This window comes from Budorcas taxicolor, chromosome 19, assembly GCF_023091745.1.
Source record: "Budorcas taxicolor isolate Tak-1 chromosome 19, Takin1.1, whole genome shotgun sequence".
NCBI classification, from domain to species: domain Eukaryota; kingdom Metazoa; phylum Chordata; class Mammalia; order Artiodactyla; family Bovidae; genus Budorcas; species Budorcas taxicolor.
The window spans coordinates 12,022,922-12,050,347 of NC_068928.1; the positions used below are offsets into that span (position 1 = coordinate 12,022,922).

At 36.9% G+C, this 27,426-nt stretch overlaps 1 protein-coding gene across 8 annotated transcripts in view; it reads right to left on the reverse strand.

Moving 5' to 3' along the window:
• BCAS3 (BCAS3 microtubule associated cell migration factor) overlaps positions 1–27,426 on the reverse strand; it is a 586,221-nt gene that overhangs the window by 423,519 nt on the left and 135,276 nt on the right. For all 8 annotated transcript variants that reach the window (XM_052658881.1, XM_052658882.1, XM_052658879.1 and 5 more), the window contains exons 8-11: positions 20,656–20,763; positions 19,830–19,906; positions 5,983–6,059; positions 2,516–2,599 (exon numbers count right to left, since the gene is read on the reverse strand). In XM_052658881.1, the coding sequence (XP_052514841.1) occupies positions 2,516–2,599; positions 5,983–6,059; positions 19,830–19,906; positions 20,656–20,763 (346 nt within the window). The remainder of the gene's footprint in view (positions 1–2,515; positions 2,600–5,982; positions 6,060–19,829; positions 19,907–20,655; positions 20,764–27,426) is intronic.

The window sequence follows — 27,426 nt, forward strand, 5'->3', positions numbered from 1 at the left end:
GTTAAGTTTCAACATCAAGGTGATCCTGCATTATGAAACAAGATTAGGCATAATCTGACCTTTTTATTCTATATGAGTCTTTGCAATATTGCCATTGTTTATTCTTTTTCTAACTGAAGTATAGTTGATTTACAATATTGTGTTAGTTTCAGGTGTATGGCAAAGTGATTTAGTTATACATATACACATTTTTCAGGTTATTTTCCATGATAGGTTATTACAAGATATTCAATATAGTTCCCTGTGCTAAACAGTAAATCTTTGTTATTTATCTATGCCATTGGTCATCTGTAAACATTAGATAGGATTCTCTGGTAAAAGTTTCTGGTTTGAAGATATCTTTTTGTGAGGTTTTACCTTTCTTAGTAAAGTTTCTATACCCACTTAAACAACAAAGTACAGGAACTGTCATGTAAAAAATGTAAAATAATAAATTTCAAATTATACTACTTAATTATTGAAGTAATGTTTATGTTCTTACCTTGGAAAACTGGAACTGCTTATATCTCAGAAGGTTAATTTACCCACAGTTTCTAATATTGAGTAACTTATTAGAAGAAATTACATTTGGGGAAAAAAGTCACCCCAACTTTCTAGCCTTTCCCATATAAAATATCCACACTTTGAATGTGAAACGAAGAATCACTCCAGATCTGATAATTTTAGGAAAACAATTCGACAGTATTTTCAAAGAAATCTCAAAATATTCATGTCATCTAATTCAGGAATCCATAAATGCACAGAAAAAGATTATATAACTATAAGAAAAATGTTTTTAAAATATTTCATGACATTTAAGCTAAATATGAGTTAAAAGAGCAGGGTACAATATATGACAGGACATGTTAAGACTAGCAAGAAACAAGTGACTTTTGCATTCATGGCTATATTTTTTCCCTTAATTTTACAAATGTCTAAGCAAGAACATGAATAAGCACTAAAATCAGGGTAAAGTAGTTAAAACAAAAATTAAACATTAATCACTTAATTTAGGAGTTAATGGCAGAAACTTCTCTTTCGTCAGAGGTAACAGTGAATTGCAATCAACACCAATTTCACTGGTGACTAATGGCCCATTAAGGTGCTGTCATCAACACGGTTTCATAGAGTTTCAGTGAGGAAGACATGAGTATGTTCCTCACAGTTCACAATATTGCGGTTTAGAAAATTAGGGAGTTTGGATTTGTTTTTTTCAAAGCACATCAAGTCTAGCCTCATTCCAGTAAGTCTATTTTCAGCTAACAGTTAAACAGCTAAACAGTTACTGAATGAAGCAGGTCACTTTCCCTTTAAGTAGGCGCACAAACACACAATTATACCAAAGAAGAGCTGGAAAATTATCCCCGGTCACACAACTAAAAATTATTCAGAATAACAATACAGTGAACTATCCTGACCAAAGTACGTGACACAGATAAGTCAGAAAGAAATTCAATACTTAAGAACTAGATCTCATTGGTATATTGTAAATTAACTAAATAACACCGACGCTGCCTTTACTCTGTTCAGATTTCTCTTCACTGAGCTAACCATCATAACTTTTTCATACCCAATACAGAAAAGTAAGCCATTCTTACAAAGATTCTGAAATCTAATATACGCTGCTGTAAGCAAAAAGCCATTCAGTATTTTCCTTTGACTGAAAAATATGTAATGATTCTCTCATCAAACCCCATCATGGAAGCATTTGTGATCAGTCTTGAAGTATTTCTGTATTTGTTTTACATAAAACAGTGTGACCTTTGATTCCCTCCCTGTGGTTTGTTTTAAACTGTTGTTCTTTTCTGAATAGTTGTGCTTTCTATTACATGCTGTCATTCAGATTCACTATGTCATCCCTATTATTAGAACTGTTTTGTTGTATACTTCACAATTCAAAAGAACGGTGATTATAAGGATACCTTATAATCAGCATAAAGTTTACGAGCCATCATCAAAATGAACCCTCACGCATACACAAAAAGAACTCACTTGACAAACAGGCAGGGGGGCAGTTCTGTGACATGAAAGGGTCTTTGAATGCACCAGGGCCTTCACTCAAGTTTTCTTAATGAGTAATATTCTTTTTGTATCAAGAAGATTCATAAATGTTCAAAAATGCAAAGGGATGTCAGTATGGGTAGAATGATGCAAATCACACACACACACAAAAATAGAATCCAGAAGTCACTACTTAAAATATGCAAAGCTTCTTTCCAAAGTAATTATAGACTTTGACCCTAGCAAACAGACGTAAATATTTTAAACTAGATAAACGCAAACCTTAAAATCATTACAAGAGAAAATAAAGTGTGATTTAGGAACCTTAAGAGATTAAATACCTAATCATTTGGGCACCAATTCTCAGGTGACAAAATAATTCTGACTTATTTCCTAAATTTGTTCGACACTTGTGAGTGAAAAGGGAAGGGACAATCTCAGTACAATTCAGGAGAAACGTGATAATTACTCCACGTAAGCAAACCTCCCAGAGACTCCACGTAAGCAAACCTCCCAGAGACTCCAGGCTACTCACTTTAGCAGCACTAATGACTGTGGCAGTGTAAGACTGAACGTTGTCTCCACAGGCTCCACCACGGGACTGATGACATCGAATTAACTGCAAAGACAGAGAGAGTGACCATTCTGTTCAACTGTTTAACTCTACAGGCTCTTAGCATAGAGCTTATTTACCGCACAGAATGATGGTGATGGGTGGGAATGTTTGCATGAGCCCTTTTCTGACAAACAGCTAAAAGCCCTGCTGAGACACTTTTACCCCTTTTTATAATCTATCGGTGCCACTCAGGCAGTTTCATGCTCAAATACGATTTTTAATTACAAGATGAATAGTCTTTAAGAATTCATAAACTGAAATGGTAGGATTTGAGATCTGGCAGACTTTCCACAAATAAATTTTAGAAACATAATCAAAGGACTTAGCCACGACTTCCTAACATTAAATATTTAACATGCTAGCAAATTGGAGGTTTTGTCCTTTTAATTCCTACATAAAGACAGCAAAAGAAAACTTTAAAAAACAGACAAAAGAGTGTGCCATATTTCCATTTTCGATTGTGTTTGTGGGAAAGTGGCACAAATTATGCATAAATCAACTATGACACATATAGTAGCTGTCCACTTCAGAGGGCTCACTAGTTTTAACATCAGAATGAAAGAGACATATCCTTATTCATGTCCAATGTAAATAAGTAACTTGCCAATTTTCAAAATGAATCACTAGTTTCACATGCATGATTCTCTCATGTGTTGAGCAATAAACCAGGACTGAAGCCTCTACTGCCCCTACACTTTCTAAATTTAGGTTTAAAAGAGAAAGGGAAATATAAAAATTATTAGCCATATTTTTATACCTAAAAGTTTTTAATAAAATGGCAATAGACTATTAGAATAACTCCACACTGTGATATGAATTATTAAAAGCCTATAGAAATCAAAATCTTCCTCTCCCAAAATATATTTTTTAAATGCCTTAGATAATTTAAAACCACCCACCCAATAAAAACTAATGTGTGAACTTTTTATTCTTTTATTTTAAAATCAAAATTTTCTTCATCTCTGACATTAAAAAGAAACAATCCCTTAAGACAAGAGTGGTGAGGTATTTCCCAAATCACAGGTAATTGGTAAATATAGTCCAACACATGGGAAAAGAGAGAGTCTGGAGGGTGCTCATTTTAGCTAATGAAAAGAATCTCCCTCATTCACCCATTCACTCACACATTCACCCATTCATTCATTCACAAATACACATTCGAAGAATTATGAAAATTATCCCTCTGCTGCCTCCTGCAGGACATGCAAGGAAAGACATTATCTTAGAAACACTACCAACTTTTCTCAGTCTCAGCTAATTAAATAATCAAGGAAAACAAGCCATACTATTACCTCTTCAATTCAACTAAATCTGAGTCAGCATTTCTACATAAACATAATTAAGCCAGAACTCCGTTTAAAACTCAGACCCATTGCAAAAATTATATTTGCATCTGAGGTGCATCAAAATGAAAGATAACTCAGAAATTTCTGTAGTGCAAAACTCTTATCACAACTAAATTCTAGGAAATACTGGTAAGTGAAAAAAGCAGTGTACAAAAGAACATATGTATCTATATACACACACATATATAAAACGTTATCTTTTAGGAAAGAAAGGGAAATATATATATATCAAACACATGATACAATATATAAGCATATAAATAAAATATAAACAAAAATACACAATTACCTACCAAACAATACATCATTTATACATTATGTACTATTCGATACACAATACATAATTGAATAATACAATGTAACAACAATGGAGGATGAAAAAAAAAGGGACAAAGAACAAACTAACTCAAACAACCTATGAACACAGTATTTGATCTCATATCTTCAGTCTTAGGAAGTAATAGAGAGAACTGCAAAAGAAAATCCTGAACTCTTTCTAGTTGGTCTGATTTTTGTAGCAGTGTGAGCAAGCAATTCTGCAATTCCTTTTTGTATTACAGAATTGAAGAGATGAAGAAAACGTGCTGATGTCATGGTCTCCTATCTGAAACAAAGGAAATGGGGGACAAACAGAGAGAATCCTGTGGAAATGTCAATGTAAACTCTTCATTTCCAAAATGTATTATGTATATATGGAAATACATGGGTGCACAAATATGCATCTATGTATATTTGCCTATTTGTGTGTATATATATAGAAGTATGTTTGGGTATATAACATGCATGTTTGTGAACTCTGTCCACTGAAAGAGTCTAAAAGCAAAAAGACCCCAGGAACAGTAAACACGTCTACTGGACAAAGTTTAGGTATCTAATATCACTGTCAATTTTAAAGAACCAGTAAAATCAGACAATTTCAGGCCTGAGACAGGGCAAGTACAAGATGCATCTGGACACAGACTTATGATAGTGAGCAAGGAAAGAGTATTTCTTTTTTAATTTTGATGAAGCCACAACACAATGTCACAAGAAGCAGACTAAAGGGGCTCTTGTTGATTGACTCTGGGACAATCTGAAAACCAAAATAATTAGACAGAAAAATATTAAAAAACCACTGGAAAAAAAAAAAAAAGGAATCCATGAGCCCATATCAAAAATACAGATACATTAAGATTTTTAAAAGATGGGGAAGTTCTTGATTATAACAGAGAGCCAAATACCTACTGGTGGAGAGTGGAACTGGAAAATCATTGACTTGGAATATTCGTAGGAAAGACTGATTCAGGCAAGAATCATCGATGGGTGCTAAGCTTAGGTAAGGCTAAGATTTTGATGAAAAGTAGGATGTAAGCCTGCTCTTTCCAAATTATCTATTGGTTAACAAGAGCAAAAAAAACAGTGATTATTCAGTACGGAAATTGGACAAGACCCTGACAAAATTAGCATCACCAACAAGGAACAGATGTGTATCGTGTACCTCCAGATGTGATGCTGCGGGAATTATCGAACAACCCCCATGCACTGTTCCAGCCAGAAATACAGAACCCGGTTACAATCAAGAGAAAACATCAAAAAGCTCAAAAGAAAAATCATTCTGTTAAAAAGAGTAAGGGGCAGAGGAAGAGGGTTGTTACCAATCTTGCAAAAGACAAAGAAAGAAAGGGACACTCCTACAAAATATAATACCTGATCCTAGATTGGATGCTGCACCACAGGAAAGAAGCTTTTTACAAATGACAAGATAGGGTTAATTGACAAAATTGGAACAGGGACAGTATAACAGATAAAAGTAATTTATCAACATTAAATTGGCTGATAACAAGTATTTTGGAGGCCCTGAGATATATGCAACTTACTCTGAAATGGTTCAGAGGTTAAGCTGAGTCGAGAGTACATGGGTACAGCTTGTTGGACAATTCTGTGGTGCCCAATTAAAACAAACCAAACTAGTAAGGTACACATTCATTACTAGTTGTGAATTACCTTTGGAAAACTCAACACTTGCTCCATTAACAACATTCCAACATGGGCTCTGCTTACCTTGTTTTCTGCATAGGCAAGCCAGCGACTCCCAAGAGCAATAGGATTCATGTTGGGTCCGGGACAAGGGTAGCAGCCTGAAATATATCAAAGGCCAATATTAAGAAATTTCTTAATAAACTTTCTGTTGATACATCATATTTTGATGCCATAAAAACAGAAAAATCAAGTGCTTTTTTTTTCCCCAAATCTCACTTAAAATTCTCATAACCTAGCTATTATTTTAATAGCTCAAAGAGGTTCCTTTTTTTTCCTCCTTGATAGTTTCCTTCGGATTTTGACTCTGTTCCCAATAAGAAACAAATCTGGGAAGAATTGGTATTCGCTTTTTGCAAAAACTGGGCATTTTTAGTTATTCCTAGAATAAGAGAGAGACGCCCAGAAGAACCATATAAAGTTCATAACCCTACAGTTTCAAAAGTCTAGCAAAATCATTTGAAGAAGAAAGAGAAAGCATACAATTGACTCTGGAATTTAAGGGCAAAGAAAAGGAAGATATACACCCAAAATGAAATGACGTCAACATGGAAGGAAGGAGGTTGCAGAAGTAACTTAGGTATGGGGCCAATGGGGGGAAGAAATCCACACAGGGTGCACGAGCAGATGCTGGGAACTAATTCACACAATCCTGAGCATTTCCTTTAAGCATCCAACTTCATTCTTCTTGCTTTCAGCCAAGCCAATAACAAACTGGTAGAAAGGATTATTTTGCAGTTCTCTTCCTAAAAAAACTAATCCCATATTCCTGACAGTGGACACCCATACCATAAAACACCAATGCCATCTTCCTGAACTCCACTGAACAAGACATGACACAATTCAGTCAAGTAAGTGGTACCTGTCATCCTTGAGGCTCTCATCTCCCCTCCTGACTACGCCAGTAAGGTCTCTGGGCAGAAAGTCCTCATCCATCAACTACACAGAACAATATTTCAGTGGTTCACAGAACTGCTTTTAAAGGACTACTCAAAGGAGACTAACCTAAAGAATTTTAGGTCTATCATTCCACAAGTATCTCATTAATATTTCACAAACACTTTTCTCTAAAATGTACACTAGAGCAAGGGCCCCCAACCTCCGGATTCTAATGCCTGATGATCTGAGGTAGAGCTGATGTAATAATAACAGAAATAAAGTGCACAATAAATGTAATGTGCTTAGATCATCCTAAAACCATCCTCTCTCCCCAGCTCGTGGAAAAATCGTCTTCCATGAAACCAGTCCCTGGTGCCAAAAATGGTGGGCCCTAGAAGATCAAACTGAGGTTATCTGTTTCATAGTTTGGGGCTCTATTTGGAATCTAAATTAATATAATGAGACAGATAGGTTTTTATAAAAAAGTAACTTTTCTTACCATGGCAAAAAAAAAACAGCCAAACTACATGAAACACATGAGCATAATTAGAAAAGCAGCATAACTGGGAATAGCTTGAACAGCACACCTGAAAATATCTAACCCAGCAGAAAGTCTCAGTCTACTACTGATCCTGAGAGGGAGAGAGCTATCAAGGCTTGAATAATAATTAACTACTTTGACTTGTACTGTCAAAAATAAAAATAATTTATATGTTCAGTAATATACTATCTTTTTGCCTTATTTTCTATCTTCCTCCCACTTGATAAAGCATTTGTGTCTTCTGTTCACAGCTAAATCTCTACTGCCTAAAATAATACCTGATAAATAGCTTAATAAAAATGCTGAGTAAGTTAAACAATGTAACTAAATAGTAACCAACCTTAATATGTATAAGGCATATAGGCAAAAAAGAAAAAAAAGTCATCTGCTGAAGAAAATTTTTCAAATAGTGTGCTTGCTTACTCTTTAGGCTAGGCTTTCTGTGTTCATTTTAAAGCCATTTTTTGAATAGAAATCTTCCTTAATTGTACATTTGTGCTTCCCTGAATCCAGGAAGGCTTTTGAGTAGCAGTTTCTGAACTGATACTGCTGTTGTTTTCACAACCACTGGAGAAGCACAAGTCACCGTTGTTTCTGGTACCCTTTAGTTTTCATTTCAGCTCCTTCAACGCCATCAATTTTGAGTTTTCTTTTCTTTTTTTCTTTTGGCTACACTGAGCGGCTTGTGGGATCTCGATTCCCTGATGAGGGATTGAATCTGGGCCCTTAGCAGTGAAGGGCCTAACCACTGGATTGCACGGGAATTCCCTGAGTTTCCATTTTTAAAGAAGATGTGGAACTTATAAAGAAGATATGATCCTGAAAGAAAGTCCATATGTCATACAAAAATGCAAGGTACCAGCTTTCTAATCTGCTGCTCACTGTTAAAAGAGATTTTTTCTGTGTATTTCAGAGTTTAAAGGATGGTGTATGGAAAACTTTGGATTTCCGAAAAATCAGCTCCTGGGTAACTGTGATGTTACTATAATCACTGAATGCATATTATGGACATATACATAGAAAAAAGGACTTCCCTGTTGGCTCAGCGGGTAAACAACCCACCTGCAATGCAGGAGACACAGGAGATGGTTCAATCCCTGGGTCAGGAAAATCCCCTGGAAGAGGAAAATGGTAACCCACTCCAGTATTCTTGTCTGAAAAATCCCATGGACAAAGCAGCCTGGTGGGCTACAATCCAAAGGGCTACAAAGACTCAGACATGGCTGAGTGACTTCGTATACAACATAAGCAAAGACAACATACTTTAACATATATATCGCACAGTATTTACATAGCAATTCCATGATTACACTCCCATCTAATTCACACCAAAATGTACTTTATCTGCCTGCCAATATAGGAGACATGGGCTTGATCCCTGGGTTGGGAAGGTCCACTGGAGGAGGAAAATGGCAACCCACTCCAATATTCTTGCCAGAAAAGTCCCATGGACAGAGGAGCCTAGCAGGCTACAGTCCCTGGGGCTGCCAAAGAGTTGGACACAACTTAGTGACTAAACAACAAATATACGTATTTCACACACACTTTCAGAACTGGAGAAAAGAGCATAAACATGGTCTCTAAGAAAATTTCCCCTTTTAAAATGTAATGTAAAAAAAGAACCAAATGAAAACCAGAAATAAAACACCTGTGTATTGTGGCATTATATTAGAGGTGACTAATCTCTTGAATTTTAAAGTAAACATGTGCTTAGCTGCTCAGTCAAGTCTGATTCTTTGCAACCCCACAGACTGTAGCCTCCCAGGCTCCTCGGTCCATGGGGATTCTCCAGGCAAGAATACTGGAGTGGGTTTCCATGCTCTCCTCCAGAGGATCTTCCCAACCCAGGGACTGAACCCAGGTCTCCTGCATTGCAGGCAGATTCTTTATCATCTGAGCCACCATTTAACTCAATTCTGATAACAGTTTGACTCAACAGATCCAAATAAGTATATCTGCTTTCCAAATATTAAAGAATATTAAGGAAAATGTAGTTTACAATTCTTCATTTCACTTTTTGAGTCAATGTTTTTAGAAAGCCAGTGGACCTCAAGAATTAGCATGTACTGGAATGAAAGCAAATTGTTTTTCTGCTCTCCAAAACACGTTTTACAGCTAGAATCGGCAGACCATCAGCCTCTCAGCACTATCTCAACTTTAGAAGCATGACTCCTATAAACATTAACCACTGCTTCCAGCTAAACTCTGAAAACAAGTGAAGGAAAACAACAACAACCACCACCTAAACCTCTACATATTAGGATTAATTCTAACAAGCTTATAACATTTGTGAACAAAGTGAAAGAGAACTGGATATTAAAAAACCTCAAGTTTACAAATTTAAATAAAGGTAAGATCCACGAAAAGCCCCGCTACATGAAGATGATTCCATAACTAAAAGACTGATGCAATTTTACATGGCGTTCTTACAGAATAGGGGCCCTAGCGGAGAGAAGGCCTGAACTCATTTTGAAATACAAAGGATTTAACTACTCTCTGTAATACCCTGCTTTATTTTCCTTGAAAAGAACAACTCAAAAGATTTCACACCTTTTTGGAAAAAGCAGATGTCTGCACTTATGATCAACTGACTTTCAACAAGGCTACCAAGACAAGTCAATGGGGAAAGAATAGTCCTTTCAACAAATGACGATGGGCCAACTGGATATCCACGTGCAAACAAATGAAACTGAACCCAGACGTCGCACTGCATACAAACTGGAAACGAATCAAAGACTAAAGCTTGGAACACAACCGTGGTAAATCTTCATAACCACAGGCGATCGTTTCTTAGTGCAAGCCTGCTCAGTCATGTCCGACTCATTGCAACCCTATGGACTGCAGCCGGCCAGGCTCCTCTGTCCATGGGATTCTCAGGCAAGAATACTGGAATGGGTTGCCACTCCCTTCTCCAGGGGATCTTCCCGACCCAAGGATCGAACCTGGGTCTCCTGTATTTCAGATGGATTCTTTACCATCTGAGCCTATTACATTTAGGTCTGTGACTCTCTTTGAGTTAATTATTGTGAAGGATGAATAGTCTGAGTCTAGATTCAGTTTCATGCCTATGAATGTCCAGATGCTCAGCACCATCTGCTGAAGAGACTATCTTTGCTCTATTATGCTACCTTTGCTCCTTCATCAAATACTTATTTCTGGGCTTTCTATTCTGTTCTATTGATCTATTTATCTGTCCTTTTGCCAATACCACACTGTCTTGATTACTGTGGTTTTATAGTAAATCCTAAAGTTAGGTAGCAACATGGAGGAAATTTTATACTATTAAATAAAATAAGCCCATCTGAGAAGGCTATATACTATGATTCCATCTATATGACATTCCAGGAAATCCAATGGTTGCTGGGGGTAGGGGTAGGGGGTGGGTTGGGGAAGGCAGAGATGAACAGGCAGAGCACAAAAGATTTTAAAGACAGTGAAAATATCCTGCATGATATTACAATGATGGATATACAGCAATACGCATGCACACATGTGTGTTCAGTCACGTCTGACTCTGCAACCCCATGGACTACAGTCCCCCATGGAATCTTCCAGGCAAGAGTACTGGAGTGTTGCCATTTTCCTCCTCCAAGGGATGTTCCTGGCCCAGAGACTGAACCTACATCTCATGTCTCTCCTGCACTGGCAGGCAGATTCCATACCACTGGGGAACCATATATGTCATTATACATGTATCGAAACCCAGTGATGTACAACACCAAGAGTGTGTCCTAAGATAAACAATGGACGTGAGTAATAATTTTGTGTCAGTGTAGGTTCCTCAAGTGCAACAAATGCACTACTCTGGTGAGGGACGCGGACAATGGGAGAGACTATGCACGTGTGGAGCTGGGGGCATGTGGGGAATGTCTGTGCCATCTGCCCAATTTGCTGCGAACGTAAAACCACTCTAAAAATGTAATAGTCTACTATGTTCAGCGAAGGACACAAAGTCACAGAAGACCATACACTGAATGAAGTTCAGAAAGGACTATAAAAACCCCTCCAGAAGGACATGAGGACATAAAATATTAAATACCACTTCACAGATTTGACAATCTTACTGCTGATTAATGACCCTCTTAAGATTCCATGAGCTTTGACTTTAAAACTTGATTTCATTTTTGCTTTATTTTTTATGTATACAAAACAGTAATGCCATTCAATGGCTCAATGGATGAGAATTATTAATATGTGCAGAGAATAGGGAAGCCATGCTATTTCATGGCACACATGTTTAGAATCCACTTCATACTACACACCTGCCCGGGCTACAAAACATCATGGTAGCCTAGTCTTTCGTATATTTATGGGAACCCAAAAGAATAGCATTTTAACTTGAACTGGTCTTAGATGCCACATTAACCCGCCAATCTCTCCTTACGGAAGTTACAAGCTTCCTTAGAAGCATAAAAAGAAAGGCTCCTCTTCTCAAAATTAAAAATAATTTCGCATTTTAAAGATCCTTTAAATACATTCCTTATTCACCACTAACATAAATGAAGAATATACACTGTAACACTAAGAAATAACGATAGGATTGTAAGGATAAATTTTCCTCCTCAAAGCAAAAACAGAAGCCAATGGAAAGAGTTACTTACTACACAATACTTTGGTCTCTCTGGAGACTTCGTATCTGAGTTTAAATTTAAGCACACTGGAAATGACTGCTAATGACATCTATCAGTCTTTGTCCTTTGTTTTCTTAATCATACGTGGGTTTTGGATTTCCACATCAGACAGCTGCTCAAGGCCACCTTTTCTGTTGAGCCAAATACAAAGGCGTCTCCTTTCTCATCACACTGGCTGCATTCCCTTTCCAGCTCTTTATCGGCTCTCTTTAGCTGACCCTTCCACCCTCTGGCACAAATCCCCATGATGCTTTCTCTCATGAACACAGTTGTGTCTACTTACTTTACAGACTCATCATTGTATTCATACCCAACTCAGGCAATCACGATTGTATTACACAAGAGCTTTTCAAACTTTTCGAGAAATGAAATGCTTGCATGAACAAAACAATATCCTCATTAAGAATCTGTCACTCTACATGGGCTTTGGTACTAGTTCTTTAAGAACTAGAAACCATTCAATGGGGGTGGGGGGAGAGGACTACACGGCACAGGAGAATGGACTACCACATATGCTATTCTCAGTATGCCCATCAGCTCGCCTGTTCCCCAGGCGCGATATCCTGGCTTACAAGCATGAACAACCCAAATTTGGAGAAATACATATAACCTATACCATGCTTCTTTCGACCTCCCAAAAGTTTCAGTCTGCTTAAAGGAATGGGGGAGAGGGGAAACTGCAAAAATTAGGGGAAAACAAGCTTCTTTAAAGTCAGAAAATGGCTCCATTTGTTCCTTGTTTTTAAACATTAAGTCTTGCTCAATTCTGCTCAAAACACTGATAAAATTTTAAGGTACAGTTGCGTTTCAAAGAAAAGAAGCTAAATTTCTTCAGAAAAATGTGTCAAATATCATCAATCTTATGAACCTAACATTACTCAAATAAATCTGGTCTACAGGGTTTTCAAGTAAAATAAAATAACATGTAACCAAGAGTGCAACACTTCTTAGTGGAAGTATGAAATGAGGTATATAACTACTAATGGCCAGAGTATTCGAGATGCAAGGTTTGGGGGGATCTGTTATGAAATGCTACAATAAATAGCAATCGGAGTGTGAGGAAAGAAATCACAAACTTTTGTTGTTTTTGATGCTTTCTGAAGTCCTTTTCTTAATATAAACTACAATACATATTTAAATACGATATAAAGAAGTAACCAAGTCAACCAAGTAAACATATGCATACACATAAGCAGTACTCAAAACAAAAGAGACAGGATATTATAGAATCCCGAAAACCCCTTCTCACACCCCCTTTATCCAGGTTATGCAGCATTCTGCATTCTGACAACTAGTTGGAGCTGATGGGCATACTGAGAATAGCATATGCGGTAGTCCATTTTCCTGTGCCGTGTAGCCACTTAAAAAGCATCTGACTGCAACACTAAAAAAATCTGGTGATCCTTCCATCTCTCTTCTTCCCATCATGAACAATTCATGGAATACACTTGTTCAACTAATACTTTAATAATACTTGTTCAGTGGTTCAGCAATACAGAGGGAAGCATTTAGGACTATATAACAAAGATTCTAAAAAAACATTAACTAAATAAAAAGAATAAAAGCATTAAGAAAGTAATAACATCTCAGTCTCCCATTCATTTTTATCAAAATCAACTGATATTCTGTGTTTCCTAAAGGCTTATAAGGGCTTCTCAGGTGGCTCAGTGGTAAAGAATCTGCCTGCTAATGCAGGAGACATGGGTTCAATCCCTGGGTCAGAAAGATCCCCTGGAGAAGGAAACGGCAATCTACTCTGGCATTCTTGCCTGGGAAATCCCATAGACTGAGGAGCCTGTCGGTCCAAGAGGTTGCAAAAGAGTCAGACGCAACTTAGAGACTAAAAAAACAACAAAGGCTTATAAAACAGAAGCTCCTATTCCTGAAAGGGGAAGCAATACTCCAGATACAGGAGAGAGACTCAAGAGCTGATAATTCAGTTCAGTCGCTCAGTCGTGTCCAACTCTTTCCGACCCCATGAATCGCAGCACACCAGGCCTCCTTGTCCATCACCAACTCTTGGAGTTTACCCAACCTCATGTGCATAGAGTCAGTGATGACATCCAGCCATCTCATCCTCTGTCGTCCCGTTTTCCTCTTGCCCTCAATCTTTCCCAGCTTCAGGGTCTTTTCCAATGAGTCAGTTCTTCACATCAGGTGGCCAAAGTATTGGAGTTTCAGCTTCAGCAGCAGTCCTTCCAATGAACACCCAGGGCTGATCTCTTTTAGGATGGACTGGCTGGATCTCCTTGCAGTCCAAGGGACTCTCAAGAGTCTTCTCCAACACCACAGTTCAAAAGCATCAATTCTTCGGCACTCAGCTTTCTTCACAGTCCAACTCTCACATCCATACACGACCACCGGAAAAACCATAGCCTTGAATAGACAGACCTTTGTTGGCAAAGTAATGTCTCTGCTTTTGAATATGCTATCTAGCTTGGTCATAATTTCCCTTCCAAGGAGTAAGCGCCTTTTAATTTCATGGCTGCAGTAACCATCTGCAGTGATTTTGGAGCCCCCCAAAATAAAGTCAGCCACTGTTTCCCCATCTATTTCCCATGAAGTGATGGGACCAGATTCCATGATCTTAGTTTTCTGAATGTTGAGCTTTAAGCCAACTTTTTCACTCCCCTCTTTCACTTTCATCAAGGGGCTCTTTAGTTCTTCTTCCCTTTCTGCCATAAGGGTGGTGTCATCTGCATATCTGAGGTTAGAGACTCAAGAGCTGATCATTACAAAGATAAAAATTTTCAAACAAACTCATACTTTAAAAAAGTTTTGTCCTTATTCCAACCAGAGGGAGAAACTTCATTCATATATGCATTCATATATTCATTCCTTTAAATATTCACCAAATTTATAATTCCCAGATCAAACCTCTATCACTTTCTCTAGAGATGAGTACTGATCTTCTATAAATAATTTTCCTTCTTATCTGATTATTTTTGACAGAGTTGTACTACGTTCTCAACCATTTTGGCAAACTAAAAATCCTGGAAAAGAACCACTGATGCTTCAAAACTTGAAATAGTTGTGATAAATGTTTTCATATTATAAGGAGCAAAAATAAGCATCGGAAATATTTTTAAGTTAGCCAGAACATAATGGATATATTTTACCTTGCATGATGGACCTTATTTTCTTAAACCAAATCAAGATGCACAACTTTGTTCTCAAGAAGATTACTATAGGGTATCAAAGAAAGAAAGAGTAGACAGAAAACACATACAATAAGACAGAAGGTAAGTGTCTTAACAGAGGGAGAGATAATACTATAAGAGAATTCCCAAAGGGTACTGGGTAACAAAAGAGATCTCTAATCAGATAAATCTGGGAAATACTGAAATGTAGTAAATAAATTTAAACAGATTAAAATGTTAATCACCACTGGTATCCTCCAACAGAAGGCAGCATTTCCTAAGTCTGTTTTACCAGGGCATCCCGATTTACACAGCATGTTGAAGGTCTACTGTTCTGCAGACAGATTTGGGAATTGCTATCTTCGGGGATTTAGGAGGAGAGGCTACTTTAAACTAAGGGGATCAAGAAATACTTCATATAAGAACTAATATGCACACTGGGGCTAGAAAGACACATGGGATTAAGTCACTATGGGGAGACAGATGGTAGTGAAAAGGCCCTTTCAGGCAGGGAAGCAAAGCACCAAAGCATCTCCAAAAACTGATATTTGTGAGTGACTCAAAGTAAAGGTAGCATAACCGGCATGAAAATGGATTTAGAAACAAAAGATGTAGCAAGGACACTGGATTTTGGTAAAGAAAGTTTATCTATGTCAAAAACCTTGGGAGTTCAGTTGGAAAGGATGCACAAGTTTATACTTGCTGACCAAAGTTAAATCAAGTATGGCCTTTGTTCAAATCAAAAGACCTCAGTTTAGACGACAAGTTACTTGATCATTTGGCAATACAGAAATAATGATTCTGCAAATTCTTGTCATTTAAACATAGATGATAGATTAAATTGTATCTCACGGATATGCTTCAAAATAATTTGGGAAGGGTATAAATGAAAAAGATTGTCCACAAGTTAGTACTTATTGAAACCACATCATAAGTACATGGTGGTTCATTACACTACTGTCTTTAAACAATTGTATATATTTCCTGGAATAAAACTTTGGAAAAAAAAAAAACACTCAAAGAAAATGAATGGTAAATCTATGACTTCAGTAATTTAATAAAATACAGTAATTTAAAATTCAGTAATTTAATAAAAATGTTGCCATATCACTAAATGACTACATTTATCAAATATGCAAACTTTTCGAAAATCAAAAGTGACTAAAAATTCACCTCTCTATAAGAACTGCATAACTTCAAGTAAGAAAAAGAAGACATATTATATTCTATCTTTTTCTGCTTAAAGGTATTTTTGCTCTCATTTCTACTATAAATGGTTTAATTGGGAAAGTACAGTCAAACCCCATGTAAATATGGAATATCTTTAATGTGCCAGTTTCTATATTGATCCTGCCAACTGATTCAAGAGCTTTGCGTATTTGCTGTAAGATGACCCAAATAAGGATATGCCAAAAATAAACTCTCCTACTGTAAAATCTCAGACTGCAAAACACTCCCCCAGTAAAGCTGCAAATATCATTAACGTGCAAAAACAAAACTTTTTTTTTTTTAATTGTAACTACAGCCTACAGTGAGGTAGGATTTTGTTTAAATCTTATTTATAGATCCTTATACATTTCCATCACTCATTAGTAAAAAACAGACACATGTCAACTGAAATAAATTTCACTCATATTTAGATATATACAATTAAAGATACAGGCTATATGTACATGATTATATGCAAAATGCAATTAGACCATCTAAGCTCCACCTGACCTGCCTCTTGAGAAACCTGTATGCACGTCAGGAAGCAACAGTTAGAACTGGACATGGAACAACATTCAGACTAGTTCCAAATAGGAAAAGGAGTACGTCAAGGCTGTATATTGTCACCCTGCTTATTTAACTTCTATGCAGAGTACATCATGAGAAATGCTGGGCTGGAAGAAGCACAAGCTGGAATCAAGATTGCGGGGAGAAATATCAACAACCTCAGATAAACAGATGACACCACCCTTATGGCAGAAAGGGAAGAGGAACTAAAGAGCCTCTTGATGAAAGTGAAAGAGAGTGAAAAGTTGTCTTAAAGCTCAACATTCAGAAAACGAACATCATGGCATCTGGTTCCATCACATTATGGGAAACAGATGGGGAAACAGTGGAAAGAGTGGCTGACTATCTTTTTGGACTCCAAAATCACTGCAGATGGTGACTGCAGCCATGAAATTAAGAGACGCTTACTCCTTGGAAGAAAAGTTATGATCAACCTAGATAGCATATTCAAAAGCAGAGACATTACTTTGCCAACAAAGGTCTGTCTAGTCAAGGCTATGGTTTTTCCAGTGGTCATGTATGGATGTGAGAGTTGGACTGTGAAGAAAGCTGAGTGCCGAAGAATTGATGCTTTTGAACTGTGGTGTTGGAGAAGACTCTTGAGAGTCCCCTGGACTGCAAGGAGTCCAGTCCATTCTAAAGATCAGCCCTGGGTGTTCTTTGGAAGATATGATGCTAAAGCTGAAACTCCAGTACTTTGGCCACCTCAAGCGAAGAGCTGACTAATTGGAAAAGACTGATGCTGGGAGGGATTGGGGGCAGGAGGAAAAGGGGACGACCGAGGATGAGATGGATGGATGGCATCACTGACTCGATGGATGTGAGTTTGAGTGAACTCCGGGAGATGGTGATGGACAGGGAAGCCTGGCATGCTGCAGTCCATGGGATCACAAAGAGTCGGACACAACTAAGTGACTGACCTGAACTGACTGAACTCTCCATTATTAACTTATTTACATATATTAATGTCTCTCTAGTCACTGTGACAACTGACTTCGTAGCCTAGCATTTATTACAAAGAAGGAAACTGACATCTATTGGCAAGTGTAATATTACTTTCAACATACAAAACGCAGTAGGCACAGTGTTTAAATAAGGCTTAAATTTCAACACATACATTGTCATTTAAACAAACTATCTTAACAAATAATTATTGAAGAGTTCTCCCCAATTTAATACTCAGCTGAGGCAGCAAGAGCTATCCATAAGTATAAAATTAAAATGGACTCACAATAGAGATATCTAACTTTTCAGAAGCCAAAGCACATGATATCATTTAATCAATGATAAACAACAGAAAAGTATTGATAACATGTGAAGACAAATGCTCAGGAAAAACTGGCATCTTAATCTGGCTGTAATATTCATATTCTGTTCTAAATTATTCCTCTGTAGCCCACAAACTTGGAAGAAATGGAAAGATTTATACATGATTCCTCTATTTCTCTACTTGTTTTAATTCTAACAATGAGTGACGAAATTATAAAGTAATATATTAATGCATAAGGTTTGTATAGGAACAAAGAATTAATATGCCCAAACAGACCACGTAATATCCAAAGCTTACTATATTATGTGTATGCAGCATTTGTGAATGAAGATGTTAGTAACAAATCTATGCTCCCCCAAAACTTTTAATTTATACATGAAACAATAAAAGATCCTTTCTAGGAATCTATATTTAATAATTATTAAGACATCAGTAAATTTCTGATCAGCACAATATTACTGACTGATAAGTAGGTCAATGTATTCATCATTCAAGAAATATTTAATGAGAGCCTACACTGTGCCAGCTAATGGCCTAGGTGCTGGAAACACTAATGTAAATGGTAAATGGTGTACATTACACCTTGTCATAAGACAAAAAATATCTCAATGAACATGATCTCTAGTATTATCTCTGTAGATCTCTGAAAGTAATGACTACAAGATCAAGGAGATGAGTTGTATACTGTATTCTTCTTCGTAGGATACAAAATGATAAACTATACATTACAATGAATTATTATGTATTGTTATGTATAGTACATATTACGTAACCCATGCAATTACATATAGACTACAAGGTATTATCAAGAACATGAGCTCTTATCAGAAAGGAATAATGTCTACTACCAGGGCTTAATATACAGATAAACATCTGATAAGTAAGTGTGTAAATAGTTTCGATATTTCAGGAGATACAGTAGTATGACTGGGATTCCCTATACATAATAAAATTGATCTCTGTTCCAAAAGAACTATTTCTGCAGCATACACATAACAGAGTCTCTGAAAAAATAGCTATAGCTTTGCTGGTGAGTGTTAGACGTTAAAATGTAAACGAGGGAAAACTATTGCTTCACTAGACTGTATTTTTTTTTTAAAATCTAACTCCAGACTTCCTACAGACTCAGCCCTTGGAATTTCCAGCCTGCTGGACTGTCCTACGTGTGAGTGTGTGTCTCTGTGTGTGTATATGTATTTGGATCCAGAATCTGGGCTTATTTCTGCAAATCCAGGCAGAGTTGTGAGATGTAGGGGAAAGAAAGAGAGAAAGACTGACACAGTTCCCTCATGAATGATAATACAGTTACATCCACAAGAATGTTATGTTAATTAAATAATTTAACAACATAGTTACACAGATCTAAATTAGTCACAACTACTCAAGGAGAATATACAAGAAAAAACTGAGTATACGACAAAGCATCTACAATAACATGAAGAAAACACGCTGTGGGCTGAACACAGGTGCCATAAAATTATATTACTAAATAAGGCATGCACAGAAGCAGAAATACACTACCTGAAGAAGCAGGACATACTGACGCCATGATTCCAATTAGCCTGCTGATTCTATCAAGTAAATAATATAAACTCAAAGGCATATAATAGAAAATAAATCAAGTTGATACATACTTGTGACAAAAAATTTTTTCGTGAAAGTACAGCTATCAAAGGCAGCAATTTTCTCCTGCAATACTACGACAAGGATCCTAAAATTAGAGGGAAAAAAAATCATAAAAGAAAATGTTAATGTGAAGTTCTATAAACTGAATCATAAATAAATTAACTCAGTATCTACCATAGCAATTTTTAAAAATCAAACACATAACATATAAGCTAGAAACATCTGCTTCTTAGATATAAAAATATAACCACAAAATCCTTACTATGATCAAGACAGACAAGATTAGAGGAAGAAAAGTGATAGGAGATCTACACCTCAAAATAAAATTTTATTTTTTATAATATTTTAATTCATTATAAATCAAATGAACCTATCTTCATTAAGAATGTATGAATTCAAAAAAATGCTGGCTATTTACAAAAGGTGTTTTTCCATTGCTGGCTCAAAGTCATGGAATTAAACATAAAATGGATTTATACAACCTGTCACTTAAAATGACTATGGGAAAAAAAAAATGACTATGTAATTTCCCAACACAAGAGCCAAAGAAGAGAGGGAGGGAAGGAAAACAGGAAGGAAGAAAGAGGAAAGAAGGAAGGAAAGGACTGAGGGAGGAAGAAAACTCAGACAACTGTTATTCAGTGTAAATGAGATATTTCTGCTTAAGGATATATTAAAATTAATCAGAATTTGTATTTTTCCCAAAGTCCAAGATTTAGAAATAATTACGTAAAAGTTACAAGTTTTCAAAACTAAAATGCATCCAAAATGAAGCCACTTTAGAGTATTGCTACATGCTCTCTTGTACAAGAAACACACGAAATACTGCTTTACCTTTTGTTGCAATGGAGATCATAGATGGGCGTTTTAAACTGAATGGACTTGACCATCTCCCCAGTACGAAGTGAATATAAATCCACACAACAGTAAGGTGGACTTGTGCTACAAAAACAAACAAAGAGTCATTATGCTTTAAAAGGTGGGATGGCCAGTAACTTTTCTTGTTAACAATACACTCAAACCGATTATATACATATATATTCCAATCAATTTATCTCAGGAATGCCAAATGAAAACAAATAATGAAACATCACTCAATACTGTAGAACAGAAAAATTATAAGATGATCTCAATAAATAAAGTAAAGCATTTGAGAGAATTAAAACCAGTTCATAAGAAATATTTCATTAATCTGATAAAGGATACCAACCTTAAAACTAGTCAACAAAATTAGCAATCACAAAATCGTGAAATACTGAAATGTTTCACCCCAAATTAAGGAATTAGGAAGGAATATTTGAAGACTGTGGCACTGTACACCATATAGTATGGAAGGTCTATGTATAAGAAATTACTACAAGAAAGAAATAAAGCTACCATTATTTGCTGAGAAGTATAAAACCCAGTAACACAAAGTTGCAATATATATACAGACAAACTTGATAATAATACGATTAACCATTAATGTATGCATTAATATGTAAACTGATTATTACTATGGATTATCAATTAATATATGGATTTACCAAGGTCACTAGATAAAACATTACCTCTTCTATTACAAACTAAGGATAAACAATTATGAATGAGATCAAAGATACAAGTACTTGAATACCTCAAATAATTCAATTTCTAAAGGAAAGATTTCAATGCATTTACAGAAAAAGGAACAAAGCAAACAAAACAAAAAGGCCAAAATGAATGGATGTATACACCATAGGCTGACCATTTCTAAACAGATACATTTCAAGCCTAATCAAGAATCTACCAGAAATGAGATCTCATCCATAAATAAACATTCAAAATAAGATTTAAACTATAAACACAGTGTGCTCCAGACACTAAAACAGATGATGAGATCAATGTTTCCACCTTAACAAAGTAGGAAAAGAGCCAGTAAAATCAAATCAAAGTGAAATGGAGGAATTAATACAAATCAATGAAATAAAACTCAGGAAAGCAAAATAAGAAAATGAATGAAACTAAACCTAATTCCTTGAAACAGCTAATTTGAATATTCCAGTATCTACAAAGGAATTGAACTCATAACTTAAAATTTCTTACAAAGAATTTCTTAAAAATGGCTTCATTTGAAAATTTTACCAATCCTTGAAACAAGTTTAGATATCCTATACAAATTCTTTTAAAGGTAGAAGAGAAGTCACCAACTTACTTTATGAGGCTGTAACACACCTGATTCCCAAAATAAACAAATACTTCACAAGAAACTATATATACATTCACAATGTCTCATGAATATACATCAAGAATTCTCAACAAAATATTAATGTCAAATCCAGCAATACAAAACTAGATGAGATTCTTCCTAAAATAAAAGACTGTTGAATAGAAGAGAACTTCTTCAACCTGATGAGGGGCATCTACAAAAAACCCACAGATAGGAGATCAACACTTTCCTGAAAGATGAGGAACAAGGCAAAATCAGCTACTCTTAACTTCAATAACCTCAGATACGCAGATGACACTACCCTTATGGCAGAAAGCGAAGAGGAACTAAAAGCCTCTTGATGAAAGTGAAAGAGGAGAATGAAAAAGTTGGCTTAACACTCAACATTTAGAAAACTAAGATCACGGCATCCAGTCCCATCACTTCATGGCAAACAGATGGGGAAACAATGGAAACAGTGACAGACTTTCATTTTAGGGGCCTCCAAAATCACTGCAGATGGTGACTATAGCCATGAAATTAAAAGAAGCTTGCTCCTTGGAAGAAAAGCTATGACCAACCTAAACAATATATTAAAAAGCAGAGACATTACTTTGCCAATAAAGGTCCATCTAGTCGAAGCTATGGTTTTTCCAGTAGTCATGTATGGATATGAGAGTTGCACTATAAAGAAAGCTGAGCACCAAAGAACTGGTGCTTTTGAACTGTGATGCTGGAGAAGACTCTTGAGAGTCCCTCGGACTGCAAGGAGATCCAACCAGTCCATCGTAAAGGAAATCAGTCCTGAATATTCACTGGAAGGACTGATGCTGAAGTTGAACTCCAATACTTTGGCCACCTGATGCGAAGAACTGACTCATGTGAAAACACCTTGATGCTGAGAAAGACTGAAGGCAGGAGAAGGGGACGAGAGAGGATGAAATGGTTGGATAGCATCACTGACTTGACAGACATGAGTTGCAGTAAGCTCCAGGAGTTGGGGATAGACAGGGAGGCCTGGCGTGCTGCGATTCAAGGGGTCACAAAGAGTCGGACACAACTGAGTGACTCAACTGAACTGACCTACTCTTACCACTCCTGTTCAACAATAACAACAAGATTTAATTTTTAAATCTTTATGAAAATTCATAAAACATAGTTTGGGGTACTTTAAATGTATAAGAAAAGAGGAAATCCTGCCACTTGACAACAACATAGGTTGAGGGCATTATGCTATGTTAAACACAAGAAAAATACTGTATGATATAATTTATATAGTGAATTTAAATAAAAACTCAACTCATAGAAAAAAGAACAGGGGCTTCCCTGGAGGTCCCATGGTTAAGGCTCTGAGCTTCAAATGCAGGGGGTATGGGTTTGATACCTACATCCCACATGCCACAAAACATGACCAAAGAAAACAAATGAAGTTTTTTCTTAATCCAATTTAAAAAAATTTAATAAAAAAGAACAGATTAGTAGATGCCAGAGCCCAGGTCAGGTGGGGAGGTATGAAACAGGTGAAGAGAGTAGAAAGGTACAAACATCCAGTTATAAGATCAGTAAGTCTTGAGAATGTCATGTAAATCACGGTGACTACAGATAACAATGAGTGTAGGTGCTCAGTCGTGTGCACCAACTGTTTGCAACCCCATGGACTATAGTTTGCCAGGCTCCCCTTGTCCATGGAATTTTTTAGGCAAGAATACTGGAGTGAGTTGCCATTTTCCCCCTCAGGGGCTCTTCCCCACCCAGGGATCGAACCAGCTTCTGGTTTTTATGCCCTGGTCTTGTGGCTGTAGGGCATGTGGAATCCCTGCTCCCAGACCAGGGACTGAACCCACACCCCTGCACAGGACGGTGAAGTCTCAACCATTTGATTGCCAAGGAAGTCCCTGGCCATAATGTTTTAAAAGATACTTTACTATGGAAGATACATATATAGTAACTCACGGCTTGAAAAAATGTTAAATATCACTAATTATCAGGAAAATACAAATGAAAACCACTAAGGGATATCACTACTAGAACGCCTAAGATTTTACAAGACAGCTAATTTAAGATTGCAAGACTTTCATACATTGTTACTGGGAATGCAAAAAGGTAGTCACTTTGAAAGGTAGTTTAGCAGCTTCACATAAACATATCTAAGTCATGCTGTGGTACTTTGTTATTCTTTTTTTTTTTTTTTAACGCACAGTTAAATGTTGATCAACAGGTGAATGGCTCAATGTATTGTGATATATTCAACCAACAGAATATTAATAACAGGGCAAACTATCCACCTAACAGCACAATGAGTTTCAAAACCATCATGAAGTTCTTGGGGGAAAAAAGGTCAAACATAAAAGTCTACATACTCTACGGGTCCCTTTCAATGAAAAGCTAGAAAGGTAAAACTGTAATAACAGGAAGCCGATCAGTGGTGCCAGCAGCCAAAGAAGGAGGGGAGCTACAGAACGCAAAGCGGCATGATGGGTGCCCACTTACAGGATGACAGAAACAGTGCTGGGTCTCGATTGTGCTAGAGATGTACACAACTGCACACAATTGGCAAAACTGAAGATGGGGGAGCATCTTGTAAAACCTAAATTCCAAACTCCAAAATGGACACAAGGCAAAAATTCTTTTCTTAATGTTCCCAACTAATTAATCCAGTTCTCTGCTGAGAAGCAATGAGTTAATAATGAATGAAATCTAACATTTTGCCAGACCAACTGGGAAGGAAAAAACAGCTTGTCACCTTCAATTAGCAGCTCATTAGAGCCACTAGAAACTTGAATTCTGATCATTTTGCTGGCATCCATACAATGTCACAACTGAGAGTCTTCCTGCAGAAAGCCTTCAATAGTAGACAAAACAAATGCTATGAAGGTTCAGTTTAGAGTTGAGTGAACAAGACATGGTAGAGCTAAAAAATTCTATTTATATACGGAAAAAACCTCTTCTTCAAAGCCTAACAGAAAAAGATAATTCATTTAAAATCAGTTTTCAGAAAGTCACACATTCATAAAGGAGTCACGCTATCTGCCAATAAGACAGTTGCGTACACGCCTGACATATCCTTTTGTTCTCTATTTTCTCTCTTTTTAAAAGCCTTGACTATTTCCCTGGGACACAGCAAGACAATCTTAATTTTCCTCATGGGTAGGCTGATGAGAAAGCTTTCCATAACATCAGCAGTATGCAAGCCCCATAACAGAAAGGACGTGTGTTGTGCTAAAATATACTGGTAAGAAAATAAGCTTTCACTTTATTACTAACGTACACCAAGCAGTGTCAAAAGCTGTATACAGAAGTCTTCATTAGATTTCTGGAGCTCAAATGGGTTAACATTTTTATTGGTTTGCATCTGACATTTAAACCTAAAGTTGTGACTTCACTTTAAGATAAACTTAATTAATACCTTAAGGAGAAAAAGTTCACACGGAAGTGTAGAGAATCTAATTTAGAACATGACTGAATCTATTGCAAGCAAAACCAGAATGGGAAAGAAAAGCAGAAATGATGTAATTTGTCTTATTAAACGATTGGTTAAAGGACTCTAAACTGTGCCCAGGCACCACTGCCTTTCCAACACATAAATAATCAACAGGGGTAACATAAAGTTATTTAGTACTTTTAATGAAATATAAAATAGAAATGAATGCAAATTCTGCTTAAATGACCTTTCCTTTACCTAAGTTACTTGTTTTATAGTGAGTAACCAGGACATACATTAAAATTTTTTGCACTGGAGCAATCTTTTACCTGCTATACACATGACCTATACACAAAAAGGAAGTTATAAAGCTTTTATTAGCAAAGGCCTAGTCCTCCCAGAGCCAAAGATATGGAATTTACACATTTAATTCATTTCAGTGAACAGAATTTCCTTCAATTATTGAAAGAATAAATTTTTAAAGCTTCCATGACTGAAAATGAAAGGGATAAATTAAGCAATTATATGATATAAAATAGCTAAACTGGATTTCTTAAAAGCAAATCCTGAAAATATACAGAAGATAAACACCAAGAGGAGAAGACTAAGGATTTTCATTTAAATACGTGGCTTATTTTATTATTTCTTAATTTCTATGTAATCTTTCTCATCAGATTTAAAAATTTTTTAAACATGCTTAATGTTTTAGAGCAGTTTTGGGGTCACGACAAAACTGAACAGAAAGCATAGATTTTCCCATGTAGTCTCTGCTCCCATTCATGCCATCTACTCTATTACCAATTTCCCCTACCAGAGTGGGATATTTGCTTCAACCTATAATGACACATCATAGTCACCCAATCTCTACAGTTTACAGGATGGTTCACTCTTGGGGTTGTACATTGTATGGGTTTGGGACAAATTTACAATGACATATATCCAACAGTATAGCGACATACCTAACAGTCTTACTGCCCTAAAAACCGTTTTTTGTCTTCCTATGCATCTTGTGTCCGACTCTTAGAGACCCCATGGACTGCAGCCTACCAGGCTCCTCCGTCCATAGTCCATGGGGTCGCTAAGAGTCGGACACAACTGAGCGACTTCACTTTCACTTTTCACTTTAATGCATTGGAGAAGGAAATAGCAACCCACTCCAGTGTTCTTGCCTGGAGAATCCCAGGGACGGGGGAGCCTGGTGGGCTGCCGTCTATGGGGTCGCACAGAGTCGGACACGACTGAAGCGACTTAGCAGCAGCAGCATCTCTCCTAAAACTCACCTTCTTACTGTCTTACTGTTTCTGTCTTTTCCAGAATGTTGTTTACCTGGAACCATACAGTATGTAACCTTTTTAAACTGGCTTCTTTCACTTACTAATATGCTTTTAAAGCACCCCCGCCCCGTTCTTTTCATGGCTCAACATCTTTTGTGTTGTTGTTTCTCAATCACCATGTCAGGTCTGACTCTTTGGGGCCTCATGGACTGCAGCACACCAAGCTCCTTTCTTCTCCAGTATTTTCTGGAGCTTGCTCAAACTCATGCCCATTCAGTCCCTGAGGCCATCCAACCATCTCATCCTCTGTCACCCCCATCTCCTCCTGCCCTCAATCTTGCCCAGCATTAGGGTCATTTCCAGTCAGTCATTTCTTCGCGTCAGGTGGCCAAAGTATTGGAGCTTCAGCTTCAGCGTCAGTTCTTCCAATGAATATTCAGGACTGATTTCCTTTAGGATGGGCTGGTTTTAGGACTGAATAATATTCCATGATCTGGATGTACCATATTTTATTCATCCTTTGACCCAGAGAAGGACATCTTCAGTTCAGTTCAGTCACTCAGTCATGTCTGACTCTTTGCAACCCCATGGACTGCAGCACGCCAGGCTTCCCTGTTCATCACCAACTCCCGGAGTTCACTCAAACTCACGTCCGTCGAGTCGGTGATGCCATCCAACCATCTCATCCTCTGTCGTCCCCTTTTCATCCGCCTTCAATCTTTCCCAGCATCAGGGTATTTTCA